General features: G+C 34.6%; 1 protein-coding gene across 11 annotated transcripts in view; it reads right to left on the reverse strand.

The window, feature by feature from the left end:
- Window positions 1–222: 222 nt before the first annotated feature.
- The window catches only part of LOC108966430 (sodium/calcium exchanger 3), a 137,485-nt gene continuing 126,138 nt past the window's right edge, over window positions 223–11,569 (reverse strand). For 9 of the 11 annotated variants that reach the window (XM_018929369.1, XM_018929408.1, XM_018929333.1 and 6 more), the window contains 6 exons: window positions 6,118–6,266; window positions 5,888–5,987; window positions 4,753–4,878; window positions 4,466–4,624; window positions 4,123–4,294; window positions 223–3,216 (listed from right to left, as the gene is read on the reverse strand). In XM_018929369.1, the coding sequence (XP_018784914.1) occupies window positions 3,012–3,216; window positions 4,123–4,294; window positions 4,466–4,624; window positions 4,753–4,878; window positions 5,888–5,987; window positions 6,118–6,266 (911 nt within the window). In that variant the 3' untranslated portion in view covers window positions 223–3,011. The remainder of the gene's footprint in view (window positions 3,217–4,122; window positions 4,295–4,465; window positions 4,625–4,752; window positions 4,879–5,887; window positions 5,988–6,117; window positions 6,267–11,569) is intronic. The other 2 variants (XM_018929414.1, XM_018929400.1) reach the window with 1 other exon arrangement.

Consider the following 11,569-nt stretch of genomic DNA (forward strand, 5'->3'; position numbering starts at 1 on the left):
TGAAAGCTTTGCACTCCATCTGCTGTTACTAATGAGAGTTGTTGCTACTTTTAGTAAGTGAAAGCTTGAAAGCATATGTTTCATCATGCGGCTCTCTCAAGAGCGATTTACACATGAAATCTTATAAAACAAAAAATAATAAGAAATTCTTTTAAGCAACAAATTTTAAGTCACCTGCACGCAAATTAATTTCAAAATTATAATAATAAAAACTATTAACAATTTCAATTAATTTTCTATATTATTTTCAATTTATACATATATATTACAAGAAAAATTATCTAAAAACATGTAGGCTTTTCTTTGCAACAATTAATACTTAAATTTATAAAAATTACATATTAAAAATCGTTTAATTATGGAAGGCCCTGTATTTAAACGGCATCTTGTGGCATCATTACAATATTTGTTTTTGTCTATTTCTATTAAAAACTGCTTTCCTCTCTTTGCTGCCGTTTCGTTAAAGTGTAGTCTTCTTGCACATACTTATTTCTTCTGCTTATTACTACAGCTTTGCATTCGCTTCACATTTCGCATTATCAATTTGTTACTAAATTAACATTACATACACATTACATATACATACAATATAAGAATAATACAATAACAATAAAATTTCTCTAAAAATTGCTATCGCTCTGCAAATATGTTTCCTCTCCTGCTTGGTATTCAATTTCTTACTACTTTGTTGTTTCTTGTTTTTTTGTTTTTGGGTTTCTGTATATCTTTAATGGCATAACTTAGTTGCATTACATTATTAATTACATATGTATGCATTTACATTATCATTATAATATATATAAAAATAAATTAAATTTAGTAATACAAGTTTATTGCATATTTTGCCTCTTTTGTTTATTGTTGTAATTATACTTGATGTTTCGTTTACATTTTTAAAGTACTTCAGTATAACTGTGCATGGTGGCACAGCGTAAAATGACCGCTGAACATCCTTGCTACATACATACATATCGCGCGCTATTGCTCATTTTGTTTTTATTTTTCTTTTAATTTGCTTTCGAATCACTACTTTTAACTATGCTTTATCTATTTGTTTAGCCTATATCTGCCTATGCTCCTATGCGCCTATGCTTCAATGCATGTAATTATGTAATTGTTCCGTAAAATATTGCCTGGACTCTTAGACAATAATTCAATGATTGTTTCTCTTCATTATGCAATATTTATTTTGGACTTCCCTTCATCGCTTCTTCCTAATTTTTCTATGCATTTCGCTTTGCTAGTAATAGTTTTTAATAATATTTTTGTTGTTTTTTTCTGTTAACATTCGTTCTGCTGCCTACTTTAACTATGGTTGCTACCTTACTGCAAAATTGTTGCTATTGTTTTCTGTATTTGCTAGAAATTTTGCGTCGCTTGTGCTTATATTGTTTAAATTTGCCATGTATTTCAAGCCAGATCAATCCTACCTTAAGGCTTTAAGCTTTAGAAAGTTCTTGCTATTTTCTGTTTTTCAATCCATATCCTGCCTTTTTTAGCTTTAGTTAGTTCTTGCGATTGTTCGGATTTTAAGAAATCTGCGTTTAGACATTTTATTTAGAAAAGTGGTTTTATGTGCGAGTGTTTTTTGTTCAAAAAAAAGTTGACAGCCTCAGCCAAAAAACTATCATTAAATAACATTATTTAAAAGTTCCGTTATAAGCTTAACAGCCAGTTAGAACGTTACGGCTTAATTGAAAATATGTAGCTTTTAAAGTTTTGCTTCGTCGTCGATCTCGATTCAAACTTAAGTGCCTCAGATTCCCTCTAGCACATTTTTAATCTCAATAAAAACACTTTCCAGTTATAAAAAATTTGTAACCTCATGCTGGATCTCAAAACTTGCGCGCTGCTACCTCAAATCGAGCTGAGCGTACCTAAACCTTGTACAAAACAAAGGATTACCGTTTAAATGGAAGAACTGTTTTGGTTGTTCTTCAAGCTGTCGCATAGTTAAGATAGGTTAGTAAAGAGCCGACTCTAGGAGAGTGAACTCAATTGTTTTATTTCTTCGGCTTGATGTTCATCCGTTCCAAAGAAAAAATCGACAAAATATTTTCAAGAGAGTCAAAACTACTATTATCGGGCTTAATTGTGACGCGGGGATTGACGAGTTAAGTTCTTCTCTATATCGCTTTCGATGCTTTGATGACTTAGTAAACACATTTCGTTACGTATTAAGCACCAGTTCTTGTGGTGTCGCTTTTCAGTACCTTCTGCTTAATTGACATTTCTCGTATATAAATCTCTTCACAATAAGCCATTTCGTCCAACACAGTTTTTCAATTCAGTTTTGAGAGAGTCTTAGCCAAAGGTTTCTCGAAATAGTACAAATGTTAAGAGATTTCCGTGAAGCACCGCTCAAATCAAACTCAAGACCTGCTCATTGTCTGCTTACACATGTCGATTAAGCAATCGGCTAAGTAGAGAGCTTAACGGTATCTTCTCCAAGTTTGTGACTAAACCTAACCTTATTCCAGCCACTAGCTTACTATTAGCCTACCATTTCTTTACAAATATTTATGAAATCGTTTTAGCTGAGCTATCAACTCCTGTTGAGACTTGCAGTTACAATTTTACGGTTTCTTAAACTGTTTCATTTTCATAATTATTAATGAAGGACAGTGCGGATTGTAGTTATATTTGCATAATTTTTTGTCAAACACATTTTTTATTAAATGTTTTTTTGTAAAATAACTTTGCACTTAAGATTTCTATTTAATCGCAAATATTTCTATTCCTTCCTCTCCTGTAACTCATGTCCTTTATGCAGTTTAAATTGTACCTAATGCATTAGTATCGCATGTATGTATGTAGGTAGGCTTATTGTATATTGTATGCCTCTATATTTGTATTTTTATATGCTTGTATGGGTGTGTGTGTGTTTATGTTAATTAATTTAGTTTTTGGTTTTGGCTATTCAGAAGATAGTAAGTAGCTAAGTTTGCATGTAAGTATGTATGTGTGTAGTTATATCCATACTATCTGTGACCTTTGTGTTTTGTGCTCCTTTAGAATCCTTGGATGACTTCGTACGCTTCCAAAGTGCTCATTATTAGGTAGATCAGCCACAGACTGAAGAAAATGGCGCTGTGTATATATTTTTGTGGTGACGGGCCGCCCAATTCGCCACCTATGGATTTCTTACGTCGATACATTATCAGGAACACGGCAATCAAGGCTCCCGATAGGAAAAGCGTCACCGAGAAAGCCAAGCTTTGGAAAGTAAGTGAAAAAATTTTGGGTTATAAAACTTTCGGATGACACCATGGTTTCTATAATAAATAAGCAGTATTGTGGACTCTGAGTTCGTAGATAATAATTGGTTACATGTTGTCATTATGTAACTTAGGTAGTGGCGAATCAAATAAACACCTGCCTACTGCTATCAAAAAAGTCTGTTATTACCAAAAGAGATAGAAGAAATAGCGGAAGAAGAATAATGTCTCCACTTCTCGTATCACAATAATCATGGTGAATAATTTTTTTACTAGAAAGCACAGCTCAAACATAGCAGATAACACAAGAAAAACGTTAACTTCGGTTGCACCGAACGATCGGTCCTTTTGTATGTATCGTCAGAGATGTTACTGTTGTCCTAGAAAATAATCCATGTCATATTTCATGAATATGTAGCTCCCCAAATGAAAAAGTTTTCAATGCAAGCACTGAATTTTGATCGTTCAGTTAGTATGATATGACAGCTATACACTATAGTGGTCCAGTCTGAACAATTTCTTAGCCGATTCTAGCGTTGTCTTAAGCAATAATCCATTAAAAATTTCGTCAAATAAAAAAAAGTACGGATGCTACAGCAGTCTGATATCGGCGCTTCCAAGAAATTAATTGCTTCGTGAAGAGAAAAAAACTTGTGCAAATTTTCAGATCGATATCTCATAAACTGAGGGACTAGTACGCGTATATAAAAACAGACGTACCGACAATATTCCCTGTTAACTTTATACAAATGGCGAATCACAGTCGGCTATAGTTTAACTCTGACCAAATTGACTATTCTCAACTCAGTCTCAATAACACTCTTTTAGCTTAAATATATCGAAACAGATATATTATCGAACCATATACTTTGTCCCAGATAAAAATAAACCCATTTCAACTTACGTGCCCGCCTCCACTCTGAAGGCCCGTCCATGCGATTCATGGTATATAGCGGCCATGGTCCACGCTACACCGATACCAAGGAAGACATTCACTGCATTACTACCCGTCACATTGCCGATACTCGCATCGGCCGTCTTATCCTGTATGGCGGCCACTTTACTGGCGAATGTATCTGAAATCACAGAATATTATGTGTAATGTACCGTTATGAGCTATAAGTAAGTAACTGCATAAACTAGAACTACAGACAATAACTGTGCCTTCACGAAATTTAGAGCGTACAGAGCGTAAGTGTGAGCAGGTAGGTGTGCGTGAGAGAGGCATGACAGGAATTCGCACTTACCTGGCAAACTGGTGCCGAGCGCTACAAAACAAATCGCCGTTACCGCATCCTTAACGCCAAGCGTGCAACCGAAATGTGATGCCACATCACCAATTAGTGCTGTCACCATGCCGATGCCACATATCGAAACAACAAAGCACAAATAACCGTTGGCAATATCTGTATAATAATGGCGGAGTTGAGAAATTCAATTAGGAACAAGTACTTGGGTAATTCAAAAGTAATTGAAACGCTATGCAAGCAAATGCGCTCGCCGAAGTTTTTGGTGTTTGTGTAGTGATACTCACCTGTTGGCGGTATGAAGGCGAATAAGATTTTCCAGAAGAGCGTTAGGAAATGTAATATGTAATCGAAGCATGAAGGCGATGAAGGCCCATCATCGTCACCACCATCGCCATTGCCATCATCATCGCCTAAAGATAATGAAGAGGTTAGGATATTTATAATATATTATTATATTCTTGTTCTTATAGTATATCATCATGGGCTTTGAATATAGTGGAGCGAAGTTCGAGAAAAAACGTTGGTTCTGAAATACTATACCTCATATCCCCCGGGAGGTAAACCCTTTTAGTAATGTCTCTTATAACTTTTTGGCAAATGTGTGGATTTTTGTAATTATTTGGTCTTCTTTATTTCTTAATCGAACCATATACTATATCAATGGACCTTGAAATGAATTCAGTCCCGACCAAAAAGAAGTTGGAATAGCAATTACATTAAGAACAACAAAGCGGTGGCATCTAATGGATTGTCGGCCGAGCTATTCAAATATGGCGGCGAAGATCTGATAAGGAACATGCAACAGCTTCTTCTTATAGATTATGGCCAGTCGAACGCATAATCAACTACCGTGGGATAATTCTCCTTAACATCGCTATAAGCTTCTATCAAGCGTACTTTGTGAAAGATTAAAGTTCATCGTAAAGAAACTGATTGGACCTTAGCAGAGTGGCTTAGATCTTCGTCGACTTCAAAGCTGCTTTTAGCAGCACAAAAAGGAGCTGCCTTTATGGCGCTATCTCCGAATTTGGTATCCCCCCAAAACTAATACGGAACGGGAAGGACCTCACCAGGCTGTTCGATAGCAAATGAGGTTTTAGACAAGGCGACGACCTATCGCGCGACTGTATAAACTGTAATGGAATAAGAAGCGAAGGAAATAGGTCTGGTAGTTATATGAAAAATACAACTGCATTGACAGCGGCTACGCTGGCAGTGAGGCTAAGTACCCATCGGACTGCCCTTTTGGAGCGAAATATCGCTAGTAAAATTATTATAGTCTATTCATATTGTTTCTTCTTTCTTTATTAAAATTGTTTTTCGGGAAAATTTGCAAAGTACAAAATCTTTGCTGTTGGTGACATATATTTACAGCCATGTAAGCCGATGCATTAATTTTCATTTAGTAATATATCTTACCAGCAGTTACCGTCAACGCATCCGCAAACTGTTCCTTCCACGACGATGTGCCAATCAGCAGTGACGCATTCGCCCTTTGCACCAATTTATCCACAGTGTTCTGGCGGTGTAAAGTCGCGGCAAGAGTGAAAGAGAGAGGAAGAGAGAGAGAGAGAGAGAGAGAGAGAGGGGAAAAATTCAATTAAAGCATTGCAACGGAAGTTTTATTGAACACAATTAATTTTATTCACCTTAAATTCTTTGCTCTCCTTGATGCGCAGCTCGGCACGCACCACCTCGCCCAACTTGGGACGGCCCAGCAAGGCCATTTTGTCCTCCTCCGTTAGTTCCTCCGGTGCCTTTTTCTCGGCGGCCTCAATAAGTCCTACCATTTCATCGTCTGCAGAGGCGTCGTGTCATTGCAACAGCGGAGGGAACGGCAGCGTGAATAGCAATAAATTTTGTTTGTTTAAATAACGGCATAAATAAATGTGCAAATATGCCGTTACACAATTAAGACGGGGCAACAAATAAGAAACGAGGGTATTCACAGTGCTTATGATGACGGCTGCATGAAATATTTTATTTTGAGACCATGCTGCCGGGTCCGGTGTTGTACTTTGAAGCGAGTTTTCTTAAATATTCCAATATGTCCACCGATCCATTCATTATGTATTTGTGAATACCCTCATTTCAAGAGTACAATTTTTTTTCATAAATATTTTTTGTTTGTTAACAGAAATTTAGTTGTTATTTAGTTCTTGTCTAAAGAATGTGACAACGATTTGGTAAACATGAAATCACAACAACAACAAAAAGCAAGTTTTATATAAATACAAAGACAAACATTGACGAAAAGTCAACAAGTTCAGCACTTTGGATTGACTTGTTGCAACATTGGCGGTAAGCGAACACGAAAAGCCGATGCAGCTGATAGATAAACACTTAAACACATTCACATATACATATACACAAATGTGTATGCATGTCAATTTAAGTAAAATAAAAAGGGAAAGGAAAAAAAAAACAATGCACGATAAATGACACAAAACTGTATTTAGTATTGGGTACTTACAACTTGGAGCATGCAACATGCCACTCTACACTTAGCCATGCATAGAGGCAACACGTAAGTATATACATATTTATATAGAGAGCATATATAGTTCAATATACTTAATTGGACGGCGGCAAAGATAGTGTATGCAAATAGACATGCAAAATGACAGGTGGGTGAAAAATAATAGCAGCGGGTAGTGGGGTAACACGGAGCTGTGACAAGCTGCACAATTAATGCATAAAAAACTTGAAATATTTTTGAGGCGGTAATTGGATTGCATGCCACAAATACTTATTTATAGACAAACAAAGTGTTTTATGACATAATATTTCACTTAAAAGTTTGTAGTATAGCGATAGTAGCGAAAATAGTAGTAAAAAATTAAATTGAAAATTTTATTAAATTGTAATATATTCATTTTATATATTTATTATCATGAATAATATTTTAGATATTTTACATATTTAGAAAAAAATATATGTACAAATCGTCACCTAAAATGCAAAACAAAATATCGTCAAAAAAATCGAAATTGAGTTTTTTATTGCTTACGATTCACTACATCGTATTGCACATGTACATATACATATGCATCATAAAATTTTTTGTTGCCGTTGTCAGATATACATAAGTAATATATATATAGTATATATCATTGTACTGATAGCGTGGCTAGGGTGTCTTTTATTGTCAGCTCAGCAGTTTTAGTCACCTGCGATTCCGCTGTGCCCTCGCAACCCATTACAAAATGACTCAATGCCAACGGCTCCTACCCACCTACATCTCTCTCGCAGGTATGTGGGCAGAGACACAGCCGCCAGATTTGGTTTTACTTTCAGTAGGGTGGTTATTCAAAAACACCAAAGTGTTGATGTTTGATTAATGAATGTAGTGAATTGTAGGAAAGAAAAAATCTGCAACCATTGTTGCAGAGCAATGGGCTCCTTTGATAACTTTGTGATTTCCTGAGAACTCTGAGCACGGAAGGAATTTTGTCCGATTTCCAACAACATCCGTCCAGTCTTTTCTGACTGACTGCAATCAGTTGTTCTTTCATGCTAATTTTTTTTGAACTATTAATTTTTTTCAGTCCCGTAAGGAAATTTCCTTGGAAATACCCTAAAAAAAATTCCCCGACAATTTTAGCCCTTAATATTAACATTAGGAACTGGACCAAGGCCTGTAAAAATTTTTCATAGAAAATACACTGCAATCGTGTGTTTTTATTTTTAAATTCCTACAGATCAGAGGTACGAGGTGTGTTCAAAAAGTATCGCGAACTTTGAATTTTCGCGGTTTATGTATATTCGAATTTCGAATTTTTTGCGGCGTTTTGTTGGTACTCATGTCTCTCACTTATGCCGACAAGCTCGGCCATTTTCAATATTCATTTAATTGTTGACAGCTGCTTTGCTTGTATGTGTTTTGGATCGTCTTCGATTTTTACCTATTCAAAAAAATGGATCAAAGAACCTGTATCAAATTTTATGTGAAAAACGAAATTAAGTGCGCGGACGCATTCCGAATGTTGACTATGGCATACGGAGAAGCGACTTTGGACCGAAGCAACGTTTATCGGTGGTACAAAATGTTCTCAGAAGGATGAGAAGATGTGAGAAAAATTGGCTTTTGCACCACGATAACGCCCCTGTTCACACATCGTTGCTTGTGCGCGACTTTTTGGCCAAAAACAACATACTAATGATGCCGCAGCCACCGTATTCCCCAGATCTGGCCCCTGTGTGTCTGTTTCTTGTTCCCTAAACTGAAGAGGCCCATGAAAGGACGACGTTACGCTTCTCTTGACGAGATAAAGACGGCATCGAAGGAGGAGCTGAAGAAGATAAAAAAAAAAAAGATTTTTTGAAGTGCTTCGAAGATTGGAAAAACCGTTGGCACAAGTGTATTATATCTCATGGGGATTACGTTGAAGGGGACAAAATAGATATTCATGAATAAATAAATAACTTTTGAACAAAACACAAAATTCGCGATACTTTTTGAATACACCTCGTATTTTATGGCATCGCTTTGACTTTAGACGCATATTTCTCAGAATTGTTCACTCTACAAAAGTGCCCAGTGCAACAAAGTCGCAACTCACACCGGCGAGGTAGTACGGGCCTTTAAACCCGATTTTTCCAAGAATTTCGCATTTTTTTGTATATATCTCGTAAATGACAGGAGCTATAGAAAAAATTTACATGACAAATTTGTAGGAAATTTAAAAGTCAAAATCGCTATCATTAATACTTCTCGAGATATTTGGTTTTTTAAGTAAGGCTTTATAGAATTTTTATAAATGGTATGTATTAAAAATTCTATGAAAATTGCATCAGTACGCCTATTCCAAAAAGCAAATTTGGTACATATAGTGAGAATATCTATATGACTGTAATGTCCACGGAGTCGATATTAAAGATGGTATGGAACTGAAGAGGAATCTGTTGGAGATATGCCATCGAAGCAGCGCTCCTTAAGGTAGTGTTATGGTCATGGGAATAGATCAATTTTCGTTCTCGTTTTTAGAATCTGTAGGTGCCAGGGCCCGTCTACTATTCTCCACCGTCCATTTCAGGGTTGGTCATCGCCATATTACGACAGAGAGAGTAGCCCTTCTGTTGTTGCCGATTCTGGAACAGAGTGATGGTCAGGACGATCACACCGGAGTACGCCCGGATTAAGTTTGGGGAAATATTATTACCACATTTGCACAAATTTTGTAGAACCTGCATGCAATCGGTTAAGTATTCCTAGGTTAGTAGGAACTAATCAAATATCATGGGGCTTTAAGGTAGGCTATTTTAAAATTTGTATTTATTCATAAAAAATTTATTAATATTTTTTTATATTTTTTATTATAATTTCAGTTCTATATTGCTTTTTTTATTATAATTTAAGTTCTATATTATTTTTTGTCATTATTTACCGCTATTACTTATTAGACATAATTTAGACATTTATGTTCGCTACTGACAATCTAATATTATCACATAAGTCACATCTATCACTGACACTTTAAAAAGCTTTACTTCAAAGTAGAATGCGAATTAAATATATATCTTTTAATACAAATATTTTCACATCGAATTGACTTTCATTGCGTTTTAGTGCATATCACATGATATCATACACAATTGGGAGCTCGCATTAAATTTGGGATTATACAAAGACAAAAAAAAAAGAACATAAACAACAAATTAGGCGGAAAAAATAAACACAGCAAATTGTGTTTTTTGGTTAGGCTAAACAGTTATGTAGTACGAAGTCGTATTTTATGAAAATTACTTACAAATTTTGTTTTTATGAAGTTCGGTTCGTACAAGTCAAGTGCAATGCAAATCGGGTGGAGTACAGTGGTACGAAACGTACGGTTCGTTGGTAGATTTTTTCATATTTTTTTTTTGCAATTTTTTTTTTGTATTTTTCGTGTGTAGGATTGTTGATTGTTGTATTTATATATATTTACGATATTTTTTTGAATATTTACACATTTTTAATTTTTCAAATTTATATACGTTTTGCATTTGTTTTTTGTTTTTTTTTTTTTGAATAGATATGCAAACAGAAAGTAATCAATCAAATAAAATCATTACATTTACATATTGTTTACAAATTGCAATGTTTTTATGAAAATGCAAATTTATTGTGGCAAGCGAAAAGTAGGAAGAAGCAGCAGCAGCAGCAACAGCAAATGCGTGGACAGCGAAGCCACAAAAGCCGGACGGGGTGGTTTGTATGCAAATAAGGTTTATTTATTTTAATTTTTATAATTTTGTTTTTCATTGTGATAGTATTGTGGTTTAGTTTTGTTGTTGTTCAAAATTATTTAAAATATTTATAGTTGACGCAAGTTGTTTGTGATTTAGTCATTTAGAGTGTAAAACGCCAATGAGTGCGTTCACAAATCCAGTTAGGTGGGTGTCCCCGAGCATTTTAAAATACCGCAATTGGAAAGAAAAATAAATTAATTGCTCAAGTAACACGCTTTTGTAAAAAATAACATGTAAAACATATTACATTACTTTCGTATACAAATATTGAATTTTCACAATTAACAGAGCTTAATTTACAGCGCTGATATTTTAGTACTAAGTTTAAAACAACAATTTTTGAAACGCTTTTAGTCACCACAATTTGTTGCAAAACTTTTAAATACAATTTTTAACAATTTTCATAATGCAAATGCACCATTTCTTACCTAAGCAACTTGTCAGTTACAAAAAGGCGCAATTTTTTTTATAAATAATAAATAATTAAAAATTTTTAAGTAAAATATTTATACAATAGCTTCTCGAATCACATACACAAATAATGCATTTACAATAACGAATTTATGAAGCACAAAGAACACATTTAGACAATATGTAGAGAATGCATGTGTTGTGAATAGCCCTAACCGTTTTTATGTGTACTATGAAAACGTTAAAAAATATAAATAAATACAAAGAACTTATGGCGTGAAATTGTTCATGTGACAGATAAATCTTTGTTGAAAAAAGTAAATAAATAAGATGCTGTATACTTATTATTTATTATTAGGTTACTATGTCAAATGTGAATACCACCACCAAAAATGTTTCCCTCAAAAAAAAAAAAAAAAAAAAAAAAAAAAAAAAAAAAAAAAAAAAAAAAAAAAAAAA

Source organism: Bactrocera latifrons, unplaced genomic scaffold (assembly GCF_001853355.1).
Source record: "Bactrocera latifrons isolate USDA-ARS-PBARC rearing strain unplaced genomic scaffold, ASM185335v1 scaffold_10, whole genome shotgun sequence".
NCBI classification, from domain to species: domain Eukaryota; kingdom Metazoa; phylum Arthropoda; class Insecta; order Diptera; family Tephritidae; genus Bactrocera; species Bactrocera latifrons.